General features: G+C 54.7%; 1 protein-coding gene across 1 annotated transcript; it reads left to right on the top strand.

Moving 5' to 3' along the window:
* Positions 1 to 435: 435 nt before the first annotated feature.
* KLF11 (Kruppel like factor 11) lies at positions 436 to 9,785 on the top strand. The gene is made up of 4 exons (XM_041756525.1): positions 436 to 645; positions 3,155 to 3,424; positions 4,831 to 5,794; positions 7,151 to 9,785. The coding sequence occupies exons 1-4, from the start codon at positions 604 to 606 to the stop codon at positions 7,429 to 7,431; spliced, it is 1,557 nt and encodes a 518-aa protein (XP_041612459.1). The 5' UTR covers positions 436 to 603; the 3' UTR covers positions 7,432 to 9,785.
* The last annotated feature ends 7,452 nt before the right edge of the window (positions 9,786 to 17,237 follow it).

Genomic DNA, 17,237 nt, shown 5'->3' with positions numbered 1-17,237 from the left:
AGATCTCCGCGCGGGAGCGATCCACGTCCGGGGGCCCGCACCAGGCCGGCCGCAGGCGGGACCCCCGTAAGCACGCCCCGCGCCCCGCCGGCCTGCAGGCCCCGGGACTTCCCCGGGCCCCGGGCGCCGCCCCGCTGTCCAGCCGGGCTCCCGCCAGCGCTGCCGCCGCGGCGGCCGGGACCTTTCCCCTACTTTCCAGGGCCTCAGGCCCCGCCCCCGACTCCGACCAAAACACGTGCCGCATCCCGCCCTGCCAGATCACGCCGCGGCCAGGCTCCGATCACGCGGCGCCCCGCGGCGCCCATTGGCCGGCGGCGCAAAGGCCGCGCGCGGATTGGCTGGCGGGCGCCCGGCCCCGCCCCCACGGGGCGCGGTGTATTTTGGTTTCCCTTCGCGCCACGCCCCCGCGGCCGCTCCCTCCGCGGCCGCCCCGCCCCTCCCGCACCGCGAGGGCCGCGCCGGGGCAGAGCGGCGCGGGCGGGCGGAGGCTCGCGCCGGCCGCAGCAGCTCCGGGTGGCCGCCGCCCGTGGGGCACGTGCGGCTGCAGCCGTGCGCCGAGCTCCCGCCCCGAGGCTGCTTTGTTGCCTCCGGGCCGCCGGCACCATGCACACCGCGGGCTCCGGGGGCGCGGGCGACGCGCGTGCGGTGAGTGAGCGCCCATCTGAACGGGGGGCGAGGCGGGGACGTGCCGCCCTGCGGGGCCTGGGCGCGGGGAGGGGGCGGGGGCGCGGGGCCCGGCCGCGGCCGCGTCCGCACCGGGGGGGCCCTTGCGGGCTCCGGAGCCGGGAGGGGCAGCGGCCGCGCGGGGACGCCTGCTGCCCGGGGGCGTGTGCCCCGCGCCGCCCTGCGCGTAGCTTTGTCTGGCGTTTCCGCAGCGGCCGCCGGCTCCCGGCGCGGGGCTATTTCCAGCCATGACGTCACCGGGCCGTGCGAGGAGGCGGCCGTTGGGCGGGGCGCGGCTGGCGGGAGAGCGACACGCGGGCGGCGGGGGTGCGGCGAGCGGGCGGCGGGAAGGGGCGGGCGGGAAGGTGGCACGCGGGGGCCGGGGGCGGCGAGCGGGCGGTGGGCAGGGGCGGGGCGGGCGGGAAGGTGGGCAGGGAGAGGGGGCCGGGCAGGGGCGGGGCGGAGCTGAGATGGCCTGTGCAGGGGCCGAAGCTGGCGGGAAGGTGGCACGCGGGGGCAGGGGCGGGGCAGGGGCGGGGCGGAGCTGGCGGGAAGGTGGCACGCGGGGGGCAGGGGGCGGGGAATGGGGCGGGGCGATGCCGGCGGGAAGGTGGCACGCGGGGCAGGGGCGGGGCGAAGCTGAGATGGCCTGTGCAGGGGGCGGAGCTGGCGGGAAGGGGGCACGCGGGGGGTGGCGAGTGGGCGGTGGGAAGGGGTGGGGGCCGGGCAGGGGCAGGGCGGAGCTGGCGGGAAGGTGGCACGCGGGGGCAGGGGGCGGGGCATGGGGCGGGGCGGAGCTGGCGGGAAGGTGGCACGCAGGGGGCGGTGATCGGGCGGTGGGAAGGGGTGGGGGCCGGGCAGGGGCAGGGTGGAGCGGGCGGGAAGGTGGCACGCGCGGGGGCAGGGGGCGGAGCATGGGGCGGGGCGAAGCTGAGATGGCCTGTGCAGGGGGCGGAGCTGGCGGGAAGGGGGCACGCGGGGGGCGGGGCAGGGGCGGGGCTGAGATGGCCCGTGCAGGGGGCGGAGCTGGCGGGAAGGGGGCACGCGGGGGGCGGGGCAGGGGCGGGGCTGAGATGGCCTGTGCAGGGGGCGGAGCTGGCGGGAAGGGGGCACGCGGGGGGCGGGGCAGGGGCGGGGCTGAGATGGCCTGCGCAGGGGGCGGAGCTGGCGGGAAGGGGGCACGCGGGGGGCGGGGCAGGGGCGGGGCAGGGGCGGAGCTGAGATGGCCTGCGCAGGGGGCGGAGCCAAATTGGAAAGGTGTTGGGGCGGGCGAAGCGGGAATGCGGAGGGTATTCAGGGGCCGGGGCGAGGCCAGCCGGGTTGGCGGGATGACACCCTCAAGGAGGGGGCTGAGTGCGCTGAGGTGGGGCTCTCTTCTCACCCAGGCCTCCGGGTGTCGGGCCTGAGGGCTGCAGGGAGTTGGCGGCCTAGACCTAGGACCTTGGTCATGGAGACTCGAGCACCCTGAGGGCCTGAGAGAGGTGTGGGAGCCCTGTGCGCCTCCAGAACAGACCTCGCGCCCCTGGTGGTCCAGCGAGCAGGCAGGCGGCAGCCCCACGTCTGTGACCTCAGGCTTCCGAGGCCTGGGGTGCAGACAGAAGCTGGGTCAGAGCTGCACTTGCAAAGGCTGCTACGTTCGGGGCCTGACGTGGGGGAGACCTGGCGCTTGGGCGAGCCAAGTGGAAACGTGTATCCTCATAGATGTAAAGGGTCTTTGGGAAGAGATCAGTTGCTTCCAGTCGCTTCTCTTCCCCTTTCTCCCTTCCTCTGCTGAAAGGACCTGTGTGACACACAGGAAGGACATCTGTTTCCTGGGCTGTGCTGGATTTTTTAAATTTTTTAAATTCTTATCTTCTCTATCTTATCTAGCCTTGTGGCAGTAAGGAGTTACTGAGTGTTCCTCAGAGTCTGAGGAACAAGGCTCAACCAGCATGGGCTCCCCACTTCCTGGCACCCATGGAGTTGAGCCACTGGAAACTTCTGTGTATGGTGATGCCCTGACTTGAGAAGGCCGTGCTGAGTGCTTCAGAGAGTTGGCAAAAATGCGTCTGTAGGGACACTCTTCTGGTGGCTTTGCCAATTCTAAAGAACCATGTGTCCTCTTAGCCAACTGAAGAGTTGGTGTCAGTTTCTCCTCTTGGCTGGACATTGTCACACTGGCCACTTTGGCTCACACCTGGGGGATTCAAGTCTTACTGATCGTTTACCAAAGGAAAACACTCAAACTTACCTTTTCTTCAATATCAGGGTTTTCCATGCTTGCCATTCAAGTCCAGTCATCTTCACTTTTCAGAACATTGGCTTAAAAGTGAAATCGTCATCAATGTTCTGTTGGCATGTTTTCCTGGAATACAGATTGTGTTGTGCGTGGACTATCGTGTGTGTGTTAAAGTGCATAGTGCAGGCGCCTGGTGTGTGTACCCGCGTGCCCATCGGGGTTACCCTCTCTTTTCCCCTGAACTGAGAAGCTGTTGTGTTGTGTTGCCTTCAGGTGGACATCATGGACATCTGTGAGTCCATCCTGGAGAGGAAGAGGCATGATAGCGAAAGGTCTACATGCAGCATCTTGGAGCAGAATGACATTGAAGCAGTTGAGGCTCTTGTTTGCATGAGCTCCTGGGGTCAAAGATCCCAGAAAGGTGACCTATTAAAGATAAGACCCCTCACACCTGTTTCTGACCCTGGGGATGTCACCACCACTGTGCATGTGGATGCAGCCGCCCCTGAGCTACCAAAGGACTTCGACTCTTTATCAACTCTGGTAAGAAGTGGGGAGGAGAACATTTTGTGTAGTGACTGAAGTATATTAAATGAATGTGCTGAAGAACTTATGGGTGGGTTCATCAGGCTGCTGGTAGGCAAGTGCATAACCTCCTCTAGGTGGGTCCTAAGGGCGAAAATTTCTCTTACTTAAAATATGTTTTTTCCATTAATAGATCATAGCTTGCAGCCACAGGGTTAAACTGTTCACAGGACTCCTACAGATTGATGTGAGATGGTAAAATGTACTTGCTTCTCTGGGGAATTGCAAAGAGGGGGCTTAGCTTCCCCCCAGATGACCCATTCTGGGATCAGAATACGTGGGTGGCAGCTAGAAACAGCCTGTGCTTTGGCACCAGCCTCTATTAGCTGGGTTGAAATACTGGCCCCTGCCTCCCTGGAGCAGCCCACTTCTACTTGTGTGAGCTGGGTGCAGTCAAGCATGGTTTTTGTTTTCCTAACTTGCTAGAGCTACACAAGGGCTGGTAGAGATGGCTTCTCAGCTTAGAGAAGTTGAGAATGGGCTAACAGAAGTGAAAATTAGAATCTGATTGTCTTAGGCTGGAGGCTTGCACTGGAAGGAGAGTGTGGAAAGCAGATGTGGGAAGAGGGATGAGAAGGGACTTGTGGGCAGTGGAGAGAATTGTACAAGCACCTTGCGGAGGTATATGGCTTCAGCTCTTCTACAGGGAGGCTGACAATAAGTGGGAGTTGTTGGGTGCTGCAGGAGATGCTTGGTTCAGGCAGAGCCACTGGTGAGAGCATGACCTTTGGGGGATTATTCTGATAGGTTTGGTTTTTTTTCTTTTTTTTTTTTTAAGATTTTATTTATTCATGAGAGAAAGAGACAGAGGCATAGGCAGAGGGAGAAGCAGGCTCCCTGCAGGAATCCCAGGACCCTGGGCTCATGACCTGAGCCGAAGGCAGATGTTCAACCACTGAACCACCCAGGTGCCCCATTCTTACTAGTGTCTGGTAGGGATACTAGTAGGGACTGGATATGTGTGTGTTGAATGATTAGCACTGGGATTTAAAATTAACAAAAAAATTGAGAATCAAAAACTATTGTGAAAAGCTCTTATTTTGAATATAAATTTGTTTTCTCATTTGTGGTCCTAATACTTGCTCAGTTTGGTAACTGTGCAAGCCCAAGGGTGGCACTGACATTCTTAAAACTAAGCAAATGGATTGGTTTGGGAGAGATCAGGAAATGGGGAAAAGCCTGGAACGTAAAGTATCTCACATAGACTTGAAATCCACGGGGTGCTGTTGTGAGCAGGCTAAGAGGACTTTTCTAGATAGTTTTTAAAGGCATTGGGGGCATTGTGATCAAAGTAAGTCCTTTTTAAAATTTAACCAAAACAACCTTTTCACACAGTTTTGTGTTTATTTGTTTGTTTTTTTAAGTGCATGACTCCTCCTCAGAGCCCTGATCTTGTGGAGCCATTGACAGGGACACTTGTTCCTGCCCAAGTAACTGATTCCAAAGCATGCATGGTTACGTCCGTCCCCCCAGCCTCCGCTGAGGCAGGCGAAGTGCCAAGCAGGAAAGTGGAGAGGGGCCTTCCTGGTTTGAAGCCAGGGCCACAGGAACCAGCCCCTGGCCCTTCCTGCAGGCCCATGGTGACGAGTGTCATCCGCCATACTGGAGGGAGTCCTGCTCTTGGCCACATTCCTGCTGCCCACATTCAAGAATGCCAACTTTCTGTCGACCGAGAAGGAGAAGCACAGTTGTTGGGACATACCACAGCTCTGCTGGACACACAACTCACAGACAATCTGCTGAACACTAACCCGGTGTCGTGTCAGCCTTGCTTGCACAAGTCTGGTGGCCTGCTGCTCGCTGACAGAGGCCAGCAGGCAGGATGGCCTGTCGCAATTCAAACCTGCTCACCAAAGAATTATGAAAGTGACTTGCCAAGGAAAGCCACCCCTCTGATTTCTGTCCCTGTCTCCGGTTCCCCTGTCTTCTGCCAAATGATCCCTGTGACTGGACAGAGTGGCATGTTACCGGCTTTTTTGAAGCCTCCTCCCCAGGTGTCTGCAGGGACTGTCAAACCCATCCTGCCCCATGCTGCTCCAGTGCCCTCGCCTGTGTTCGTGGGACCCCCTGTGCCTCAGGGAGCTGTGATGCTGGTTCTGCCCCAGGTGGCCCTCCCCCAGCCTGCCACCTCTTCATCCAGTGTAGTGGCTGTGGGGAGTCCCAGGTTCTTGCCCCTTGCCCCTGCTCCAGTGTTCATCACCTCCGGTCAAAACTGTGCCCCTCAGGTAGACTTTTCCCGACGGAGAAATTACATTTGCAACTTCCCAGGCTGCCGGAAAACCTACTTCAAAAGTTCCCACCTCAAGGCCCATCTTCGCACCCACACAGGTGAGTACACGGCAGGTAGGGCATCGGGACACCAGATCCTGTGTTTAAGAAATGCACCCTGAGCCTTCCTTGAGTGGGAGGGAAATACGAGAACCACTGGAAAAGGTGGAGAGCTGGTTGTTTTTCTTTGGCTCTGAAAAGCCTTCATAGTCTTGTAGGGATTGGGGTTCACATTAGTACACCCATCACTTTTTTTCTAGAATGTGCCGTGTGCTCATCCCAGTATGTTAAATGTAGTGTAGTTCTAAGCTGGTGGTCCTTTGATACATTTTTAGGGTGATGCTCGTGTTATTTTCTCTTTACGTTGCAGTAGACTCCTCAGGCTTTTTGCATCTTAGAAAATGTGCACTTCACATTCTGTAAACATGAGTGTAACTGTAGGGAGAGGAGGATGACAGTAGGTTGTAGAATACAGCGTAGGAAGGGCTGGACTGCAGGGAGTTCCTGTCGTCTTCCAAAATACCTTTCAGGTTGGGACGCCTCATGGCTCAGTGGTTGAGCATCTGCCTTTGGCCCAGGGCATGATCCTAGAGTCCTGGGATCGAGTCCCGCATCGGGCTCCCTGCAGGGAGCCTGCTTCTCCTCTCTCTGCCTGTGTCTCTGCCTTTCTCTCTGTGTGTCTCATGAATAAATAAAATCTTTAAAAAAATATATATTTCAGGTTGATGGTTTCTAGTTAGCACGTGATTGCTCTAATCGTGGCAGCTCCCACTCACCAGATGAAGCAGAGTCTAGTATTTAGGTGTGACAGTCACGGCTGCGTCAGAGCAATGGGTGCCCATAAGGGGCTCTACTTTTGAGGGAAGGAATTATTCCTTTTACGAATCTTCCCCCTGCCCCAAACTATAACAATGAGAGATTTATTTTTATTTAAAAATATGTTTTGAGGGGCACCTGGGTGGTGTAGTCGGTTGGGTGTCCAGCTCTTGGGTCACAATCTCAGGGTCATGGGATTGAACCCTGCATCAGGCTCCATGCCCAGCAGAGTCTGCTTGAGACTCTACCCCTCCCCCTTGCACATGCTTTCGCTGCCTTTCTCAAATGGTTCTTAAAAAAAAAAAAAAAAAAAAAACTTTTGAAATGTGAGATTCGTTTGACAGCTTTGGGCCCTGACATATATCTTAGGTGTGGCAAAAAGAAATGGAGAGGATTTCTTGACTTTTGAACACCTCAATACCAGGTTAACAGGACATTGCTTTCTTAGATTTTGAAGAACAGAATTTGGAGTCAAGACGTGCTACTGTTCCACCAGGAGGTCGGCCTGAAGAATGGAATTTAAAACTGACGTGGGTTAACCCCTCCAGTAAGGTGCTGAGCATTTACGTTTTCTTTAGTGTCTGTTTTCTTCCCTTTTAGGAGAGAAGCCTTTTAATTGCAACTGGGATGGCTGTGATAAAAAATTTGCTCGTTCCGACGAACTCTCTCGCCACCGAAGAACTCACACTGGGGAGAAGAAGTTTGTGTGTCCGGTGTGTGATCGGCGTTTCATGCGCAGTGACCACCTGACAAAGCATGCCCGGCGCCACATGACTACCAAGAAGATCCCGGGCTGGCAGGCAGAGGTTGGCAAGCTGAACAGAATTGCCTCAGCAGAGAAACCTGGGAGCCCCCCAGTAAGCACGCCAGCCTCTGTGTGAAAGGTCAGCCAGGGAATTGCCAATGGGAGTTTCAAAGCATTTTTTCAGGAATGGAACTGATGGTTTTCTCTCCAAAAAAAAAAAAAAAAATTAGGGGGTAGGAGAAAGTGGGGAGCTGGTTCTGATGAAAGTATGTTAGCTTTTCCTTTTTGGTTGGGACCCTGTTCAGTATCTTTTGTAGTTTCAGAAGTTTTTTTGAGGAAATGGAAGAAAATTTGATCATCTGAATCACCAGCATTCAAACCGACGTTTTGGCAATAAAGTTTACAAAATCTGGATTTTTACAGCCTTTCTATTCATGTTTTGTAAAACTGAGACAGGGTACAAATTTTTATACTGTTTTTTATTAAAGTATTTATATTGTTGGTATTCAAATCACCAATTTCTAGATAGGTGATCTTATGGTTTTCTTTTCAGATGGTTTTCGTAATAACTCTACTTTTAGTAAATTTGGCATGTTTTTCAGCCACCAAAAAAATAAAAAAACAACAACAAAAAAACAACAACCCACAAGTCTGTAATCAGGCTGTTCAGATCTAAGAATTTTTTAGAACCAGAACTGGTTTGAATAGGGGCTACTTAAATGGGGGAGGGGGAGGGGAAGAATTTGCATTTAGCTTTTTCATAGCATTTTCAAGAAATTCCAGGCAACAATTCCTTTAAGGCTGTAGCCCGAGGAATTAAAATTTTGGTTAAGTAGAACTAGTCATTTACCTGTGTCCATGGTGTGACTTGTGAAGAATGTGCCCCAGAGGGTCATTCAGAGTACCTGAGAAATACCTGGTGAACAGTGAGCCGTAGGATCTGAGTGTCCGTGTCTTTGGGGGCCATTGCTCTGCTGAGAGCAACCTACTCAGTTTCCTGTTTGTACCTCAAACACCAAAAAAAAAAAAAAAAAAAAAAAAGTAAGCACTCAAATCCAGCCACTTTGTTAATTGTCTGTTGACTTCTTTTGCTGTGGCCTTACAGTGTTTTGTGGGTAGAGTATCTTAGAGAAGAAAATGTCCTTATTGGTTGGAGGAACTTTCCACTAAAAATACAGTTTGTCTGAGGTGAAGTGTACATGCAGAATGTCCAGCTCCAATATTCTGATGTCATTTATTTGTTAAGTGTTAAGGACTATAGGAAATGTAAGTAACGCTAAAGGCAGTAATACTACTCAGCTTTTCTTTCGTTCATTTTATTTGAAGGAAATTGATTAAACAAAATTACTCGGAATGAGGTGTTTTGCAGTCTGCTTAGAAAATAGACCCATGGTTCCACTTTGAATCGTGTGATCTCTGGTCTTAATTCTACAGAGACCGCAGCCCCAGGGTCCAGGAAGCCACTAAGATTGCTTGCGTTGGGCGGCTTTGGGAATCCAGGCAGCACAGCTCATGCAAGGAACGTAGGAATGTTGCACTGCTTTGTGAGCTGGGAACGGGTTTTTATTGTATATGTATTTAGATTTTGTTTTTGTGTCTTAGTTGTTGACGTTTATTTTTATTAAAATAATGGTGAGGTTGAAATATGGAATAAATACAATTAGGTTTTATGGTAACCATCACCTGGTCAGTCACTGTGTCGCTTGATATCCAGTAAGTTGCACCAGCTCCTAATCGACCTATGTGTCTGAGTGCTGGCTCTATGTTTAGATGGCTTTAATATTTTTGGACACTTCGTAGTCGAGTTTCCCCTGCAGGTCATGGGATGATACAGTTGCAAGAGAACAGTGATTAAATGTATATAGTTCACATTCTCCACCGCCCAGTCTTTTCTCCCACTTATACCTGAAATCAGTGTAAACATTTCTGACCATGTATATGCTGTTGAATGGCACTAAATTTGGATATTTTTCTTAATTATGCAAAATATTGGAGGTCTGACTAATGTTCTGGTGGATAATACAAGGTCTTTGAATACTGGATTACTTGTCACATTAAACTTCATTCTCTGAGCGTGGTGTTTCTAAAGAATAGATGTGTTAAAAATGGTTTTGATTTACACTTCCATTTCCTGATTAGATGTAGAAATACCTTCTGTAAACGACTCCCGTTTGTTGATTGAAAGACCGTAAATTGGGAGAGTTTCCATCTGAAAAATACTGTCCTGGGCACCAGAAGCCTGGTGTGATCTCAGCACTGAGGCCCTCCGCCAGCGGCTCTGGGGGTCAGGAGCAGGGCGTGTGCAGCAGCCTCCCCCGGTGCACTTTATTGCCTGATCTTTTTTGACTTTGAGCCTTTTTAGTTAGTTTCAGTAATAAAATTTAAGACGTTTTGGAATTACGTTTTATGTAACAGACTTTGACTTATTATTTAAATATGTGTGATGTAATTTTTTTCTTTGAATCCCATAAACCTTTTTTGATTTGCAAACCGGACTTGTGTCCTGTGTCATTCAGCTGCACCAGAATGTACCCGGTCTCTTCTCAGAAAAGAGTTGGGCCCTCCTTAACCCTCCTCTTTGTTTCCTGGGGTTGTGTTCAGCTCCTGGGGCTCCCTTTAGATTCCTTGGAGGGTTCTTTATGAAAGATACGTGCAAGGAGGCTGCCTCTGTGTGACCCCTCTCACACCGGTCTGGTTGTCACAGGATGGGACTGAGTGTGCTGGGTAACCTGTGACAAGAGCTGGCGTGGGAGGGAGTCTCTCCTCCCACCCCCCACCCCCCACCCCCACCCCCAGGCTCTACAGGTGTCACAGAACCGTGGTCTTCACTCCCTTTTGGAGGCATGTTCTCTCTTGAGCCTGCTCCAGCTGGGACTTTGCATCCACCGCTCACTCAAGAAGCGGAGACTTCCAGCTCAGGCCTTGTCCGCCAGCAGCTTTGGACAGAGCGATCGCCCCCTACAGGCCACACTCTCCTGCTTTCCTCGTGCTGCACTGTCCGCTCCTTTGCTGGTCGCCCCCCTTCTCCCTGACTCTTTCCCTACTCACCTCACAACCATGCTGGTCTTTTCTAGTCTCGGGCCTTAGATAGAAAGACCCTCTCGACCGTGGAGACCCCTGTGTGTGTATCTGCCCTTTGCGTGTCTCCCGTGAGCACCGAGTACCATACCCAGCTGTCTACTTGATGAGCGTCTTCTCAGCATCTCAAACTTCACCAAGCTCATCTTCTCTCCCACGCTCACTTTCCTCACAGTCAACCCCACTGTCTTTAAAAAGAACAGTGAGGGGATCCCTGGGTGGCGCAGCGGTTTAGTGCCTGTCTTTGGCCCAGGGCGTGATCCTGGAGACCCGGGATCGAATCCCACGTTGGGCTCCCGGTGCATGGAGCCTGCTTCTCCCTCTGCCTGTGTCTCTGCCTCTCTCTCTCTCTCTCTCTCTCTCTGTGTGTGTGACTATCATAAATAAATAAAAATTTAAAAAAAAAAAAAAAAGAACAGTGAGTCCATCCAGTGTTTAGGGGTAAAACCTTGGCATCACCCAGACTCCTCCCTCGCTTGACGCTCAGTCTGTCACAGTCCTGTGGACTCCCTGCCTTCCAAAGCTGGCCACCCTGGGGTGTGATTCCCAAGGCCACACTGCTCCTGGTCGTGTGTGCAAGTGTGCATGTGGCAGGGATGGGGTGGCTTTGCATTCAGCAGTCCCCCTAGAAAAGTCTTTCCAACTCCCAACATCTTTGTTTCTGGGGAACAGCCACAAGTGTGGTACCTTCAGCTTCATGAATTTGTACTTGCTGTTCTTCCTCTGTTGTCACCAAGGTTCTGCTTCCTGGCTTAACACCCACTGTTCCCGTGCTTTCCACTTGCTTTTTTGTTTAAGGACTTCTATGGAGAGGAACTTGAGACATTTTCCTGAAAGCCAGGCCCTGTCCTGGGAGATAGCCCAGGTACCGGGACTCCCCACCCTAGAGGGGTGAGACACAGTCCCCTTGAAGGAAGGCTCATTCCCAAAGGCCTCTTAATCACTCCCTAAGAAGCTTGGGTCCCAGTGGGTTCCAGGATTGTCCTGAGCTGGCTCTGCAAACAGGTGGCTTTTCCCCAGCGTGTCTTGCTGAGCTCAGAGGACAAATTGGCCAACAAGCAAGATGATAAAGGAGAAACAAGATGCCACAAGCTGAGTACTGAGGAGGTAACACATGTACGATGAGATGACAGTCCTATATAGTGACGGTGAGTGCTCACATGTCCTCCTCAGCTCTCAGTATGCAGTTCTGATGGCAGCCAGGGAGCCTTCCCAGGGCACCCCTTTTCTGGACTCTGGAGCCTACAGGTTCTTTTTTTTTTTTAACTTTATGATAGTCACACAGAAAGAGAGAGAGAGGCAGAGACGTAGGCAGAGGGAGAAGCAGGCTCCATGAGGATCTCCAGGATCGTGCCCTGGGCCAAAGGCAGGCGCTAAACCGCTGTGCCACCCAGGGATCCCTACAGGTTCTGTCTTGAAGTCTAAAACTTGTATTTTATGGAGTTTTATTGCAAACCTAATAAACTCACTGAAATACAGGCTCCCATATGACAGGGATCCTATCACATCCACCTACCCCCCCCCCCCATCCATCCACCCATCTACTCCCTCTCCACCCATCCATTTATCCACCATCCAACAACTTTCAATGAACTTTCCTGTTGGAGCAGAAACCCAGAGATGAGTCGTTCTAGTTTCTGCCCCCAAAGAGCTCGTCCTGCAGGTAAGATGTGAAAACACATGAACATTTCACAGAATAAAAGAGGATCAAGGGTCAGGGAGCACTGTGCAGTGAGTGGCTGATTGCCTGTACCACTGGAAGTTCTCCTGGAGGAACATGGGAAGTAAAGGTGAAGGGAAGGTCTTTCAGCTTCCAGGCCCTGGACCAGAACAGCAGCTAGCGCAGGACAAAGATGCCAATGTCCAACCCCCTCAGCCCCAAGGCTCTAGGTGCCAGAGGGTGGAGTGTGAGGGCCCTGGTGCAAGTGGAGGGGCCACTGCCGGGGCGGCAGCCTCATGCCTTCCCTAAGGGCCAGGCAGGCATCGCTGAGGGTTCCCCAGGGCAGGTGGGAGTAGGGAAGCAGCCCACATCTGCTGCAGACTCACCTGGATTCCCATGAGGGATCTGGGGAAGATGTGGGTCTTTGTCCCTCCTCCCCCTTTCCCGAACCTCCTTTCATGCCAACACCCTATCGCCTCTCCTGGGTAATTAACTGTCCCCAATCTTTCATGGCACCTGTCACTGTACTCACACCTGTGTTTACCTGTTTGTCCCCTTCTGTAGACTGTGGCTTCCCCGAGGACAGGGCGGGCAGCCCTTCCTCGTGGCTGGTCTGTGTCCCTAAGACCTAGCCTCCTTCGAGGGGCAGGTGACTCCCTCAGCGTGTGCTAAATGGAGAGAAGTTCCAGCTCTAGTCAGGCTGCGCTGGTTGAGGAGCTGGAGTGATGAGGCTGGGGCGGGAGTTCAGTCAGGAGGCTCCAGACCTGCAGAGAGAAGAAAAATGCTAAAAAATAGATGGGCTTTGAGCAGCAAAGGCTGTCGGGTCTTGATAGGGAAAGCCAGGAGGTAGGCAGTCCTGTCTCCCAGTGTCCAGTCCGAGGGCGTGCATGCAGACCAGTGGATGGCCCAGGGCAGAGGCGGCACAGGAGAGAACGGCCTTCTTTGCTTTCCTTGTTTTTTTTTTTTTTTTTTTTTAAAGACTTATTTATTTATTTGTAGGGCATGTGGATGTAAGGAGACAAAAATCCTGAAGCCGACTCTCCGCTTGGCGTGGAGCCCATAGGCGTGGAGCCCAACACGAGGCTTAATCCTAGGACTCCGAGATCGTGACCTGAGCTAGAATCAAGAGTCGGTCACTTAACAGACTGAGTCCTCTCCCACCACAACCCACCACCCCCAGGTGCCCCGAGAGGCCTTCTTTCCCACAAAGGGGTCTGACAGGCCCTGGATTTCCTGCAGGCTGCTTTGGTAGGTAGTGTCGACTTGGCCTGCTGCAGGCCGACTCCTTTGTTGCTGAAAGATACCCTACTTTTCTAAACTTTAATTTCCTTACATATGTAATGAGGCCTAAGCTGAAGAGGCCATGCATCTATCTCAGGGTCTGGTGCCTTTATTTTGCATGTGGCAGAAAGCCTTAGGTGGGGCGCCCGGGGGCTCCTCGGGTTAGGCATCTGACTCATGACCTCAGCTCAGGTCTTGATCTCAGGGTGGAGAGTTCAAGTCCCGCATGGGGCTCCATGCTAGGTTTGTTGCCTACTTAAAAAAAAGCTTCGTTGTTTCCTACCCAAAAGAGCCAGGGCTCCCTGAAGGGGCACAGAAACATCAGAACAGGCTTAGAGTATTCTCGTGTTGCCAGCTGACTTCGAGAGCGTCAGGGACCGTGCTAAACAGCAAAGGAATCATTCCAAGGGACTGCACGGGCCAACTTGCGAACCGTGTGGACATTAAAATAATAGAAATACAAATTCTGCTTCTGCCCAAGACGGAGTAACAAGAACTGAATACACCCTCTCAGCTGAAAGAGTAAGGGAGGGGACGCCTGGGTGGTCCAGGTCCTTGAGCATCTGACTCTTGGTTTGGACTCAGGTGGTGATCTTGGGGTCCTGAGATCGAGCCTGGCATCCGGCTCTGCTCAGTAGAGAGTCTGGTTGAGATTCTCTCTCCCTCCCCTCCTCACCCCACTCGTGCTCGCTCTTTTTTTCTCTCTCTCTCTCAAGTAAATAAATAACTCTTAAGAGAAAGAAAGAAGAAAGGAAGGAAGGAGGGAAGAAAGAAAAGGTAAGAAGAATGAAAGAGCAAGTAAGGGAAAACCCACCCAGATAAAATCGCCATCCTAGTGTTTTCAAGGAACTGGACCGTAGGACATGAAAGCTAGTCACCCCTGAGAGGAAACAAGTGGGGTGAACCCTGCGATCGCCCCCAGTTTGCTGCCTTGCAGACGTTTCCAGGGTGCCCTGGAGGGAGGGGAAAGCAGGCAGGACCCAGAGGAGTCCCCAAGTTGAGGAGATTGGCACCGAGGGCCCAAGGACTCTAGGGTGGTGAGGGGTGGAAGGACAGATGTGCCGAGGAAGAGGGGGTGATGCAGAGAAGCCTGGAGACCCACCCAGGGTGGCCCTGAGCAACCCGTGGCAACAGCCTGAAACCCAAGGCAACTGTGCCCACGGAGCCCGAGGCCCCAACCCCATGTCCACCTGGCTCAACGTTCAATCCCAGGGATGCACTGTGCGAACCCAGGGAGCTGTGACACGGGTGCCCAGGCAGTTCAGCTGTGGGACACCCCTCCCAAAGCATCACAGAGGGGGCATGCCCTTGCCCAAACCACCCTGAGATGGCTCTGCAGTGGCTGCGTTTACTCCCAGGGCCCAGAGGCCTGCGGTTGGCCTCGAGGGGCCCCTCGAGCACGGGCTCCCAGCCCAGTGAGACCACCGCGGGGGGAACCTCTGCAACATTAAGAGAGGGAACACCTGGAAAAGGCCCAACTCCTGCTGGCAAGTGGAGGGGGGCTCGAAGCCGTGGGTCCTTGCTCGTAACCTCCGGGGCGTCCCTGAGGAAGAGCCGTGCCTCAGGCAGTCCAAACCCCGAGCCCCAGGCCCAGTCGGCCTCCTGTGGGGCACAGGCCAGCTCCTCCACCCACAGCCCCCGTCGCGACCAGGCCGCCACCTCTTACCCGCACGGGCTGGGCGGTGACAGCTCCCAGCCAGCCGTTTGTCGTGCGGGCCTCCCAGGACCCGTGGGCAGTAGGAAGGACGGGGCCCTCTGCCCGGGGACAAGATGAGCGAGCTACGGTCCCCGGGCCACTTGCTGGAAAGTGGGGCCGAGCGTGGGGTCCGGGCCTCCTCCTCCACGCGGGCCTCTCCTGGCTCACCCCCTCCCGGCTCTCGCTGCAGAGAGAAGCTGATCGGCCTCCTCAGGGAGCCTCCTCAGGGAGCCCGGCTACTTCGACGCCCCCTTTCCAAGGGCGAGGGCGCAGCGGGGGCCGCAGGAGCCAGGCCGCAGCGGCTCCCGGTCCCTCCCCTGGGCTTGCACAGCACCCGTCCCGTCTTCAGGCACTTGTACAGACTGTGAACACTCACGCTCTCTCTCACGCACACAATGTCTGTAACCTCACCATAGGTGCTACCAAGGTCGTGTTGTTTTTCTTTTCTTTTCTTTTCTTTTTTAAGATTTTATTTATTCATGAAAGACACACAGAGAGAGAGGCAGAGACCCAGGCAGAGGGAGAAGCAGGCTCTAGGCAGGGAGCCCGACGTCGGACTCGATCCTGAGACGCCGGATCACGCCCTGAGCCAGGGGCAGGTGCTTAACCGCTGGGTCACCCTGGTGTCCCTGTTTTTATTTTCCACTCAGATTCTCTCCTGTCGGATTAGTAGGAAACTTGGCCCTTCCCTCTGCGGTTCCTTCCCTTTCCTACAAACTGTCCTAAGCCTCTTGGGGCTGAGCTCGCCCGAAGTTTCCAGCGGCAGCTCCCCAGGGACGGAGCCAGGCAGTCCTGACCTGCGCTGCCACTGGGATGCGTGCTGCCAAGTGGTGTCACTGTTGACAGCTGACCACAAGCTCCTGACGCGGGCCCCAGACACCACAAGAGGCACAGGCTCTGTGAGCCTCCTGTGTGGCCACACCCCGGACCCCAGCTCCACGGGCGTCCAGCAGATGCTCACTTCCTGTCACCTTCCCTTCCCAGGGTCCACACCCCACAGAAAAAGCAGCTTTGCCTCCCCAGCTCTGGAAACGGATGCTTGCATCACAGAAAACAGCCCTGTCCACCTGTGAAGGTCAGATCTGTCCCCAGGGGGTCCTGATGACACCACACCAAAGGGCTGATTTGGGGTGGCCTCCTTCCTAGAGGAGGGCACCGACCTTCAGAGCCTCAGATATGGTTTGTCCTCTCCACGGCCCCCCAGAAGGCTTTTTTCCTAATCATGGCCAGAGCGGGAGAGCCTCCACCACATAGGTTGGGCCTCCGCTGGGGCATCGGCTGCGCTCCTCTGAGCCCGTCCCCTCGCAGCAAGTACGTTTACAGGTGTGCCCACCCCGGAGACGGCACGGCCTCGGGGGCAGAGACCAGCTCCTGCTCAGGCGCCACCTGGGCACCCGGCAGAGGACCAGGCTCCCGGCAGCAGGAGCTCAGGAGACAGGGCCGTGGGGGGCACAGAGGGGAGCCTCCGGGGCCTCACCGGGGCCCGGCTTGGTGCATGATGGGTGGCCCATGGGAGTGACTCTGAGTTGGACCATCCAGGGGCACCGGGGGGTTCAGCTAGTTGAGCATCCAACTCTTGATTTCGGCTCAGGTCTTGACCTCAGGTCGTGAGATCGAGCCCCACGTCAGGCTCCACGCTCCGTGGGGAGTCTGCTGGAGATCCTCTCCCCTCCCCTCGCTCATGCGCTCTTTGTCTCAAATAAATAAAATCTTTTTTTAAAAAAAGATTTTGGACCATCAAAGGGGCGAGTCTCAGGAAAGCTCATCTCACAGTGAGGAGGAGGGTGCCCGAGAGGAGTGGCTTGGGAACACACGGACAACGGCAGAGGGAGGTGACGGCGATGGTGCTCCTCCCCCAAGAGAATGGCCACGACGCTTCTCAGAGCCGGGAATCAGGTGTGTTTTCTGAATTCCTGGCACTCTGCAGGCTCTCACAGGACTGTGTCCACCACGGAAACCAGGAGATGCACGTGCGCTGCTTAGACTGTCCCAGGCACCAATGTGTGTCCTTGTCACTTCAGACTCTGAGGCCTTATTCTTCCTGCCTCTGCTTCAGCCACGTTCCTCCCCGCCCGTGAGCAGGTCCTGCACTCAGCTCCAGAGCCAAAGGCTGGGCGCGGGAGGCACACCGAGCTGCCCCGGGAAGGGCTGAAGCAGTGCGTGCAAGAGCACTTCCAGGCCTTCCCCGCCGCCCCCTGGGCCGGCACCCCCCTGGCCGGCGTCCCTG

The sequence above is a fragment of the Vulpes lagopus genome, chromosome 5 (genome assembly GCF_018345385.1).
Source record: "Vulpes lagopus strain Blue_001 chromosome 5, ASM1834538v1, whole genome shotgun sequence".
NCBI lineage: Eukaryota > Metazoa > Chordata > Mammalia > Carnivora > Canidae > Vulpes > Vulpes lagopus.
Note: the sequence above shows the minus strand (reverse complement) of the source record. Positions and strands in the feature narration are given on the sequence as shown.

Excerpts from the sequence above, each read along its gene's own strand:
- KLF11 (XM_041756525.1), top strand. The coding sequence starts at position 604 with ATGCACACCGCGGGCTCCGGGGGCGCGGGCGACGCGCGTGCG. Across the intron at positions 3,425-4,830 it reads TCGACTCTTTATCAACTCTG|TGCATGACTCCTCCTCAGAG; the intron begins GTAAGAAGTGGG and ends TGTTTTTTTAAG. Across the intron at positions 5,795-7,150 it reads CCATCTTCGCACCCACACAG|GAGAGAAGCCTTTTAATTGC; the intron begins GTGAGTACACGG and ends CTTCCCTTTTAG.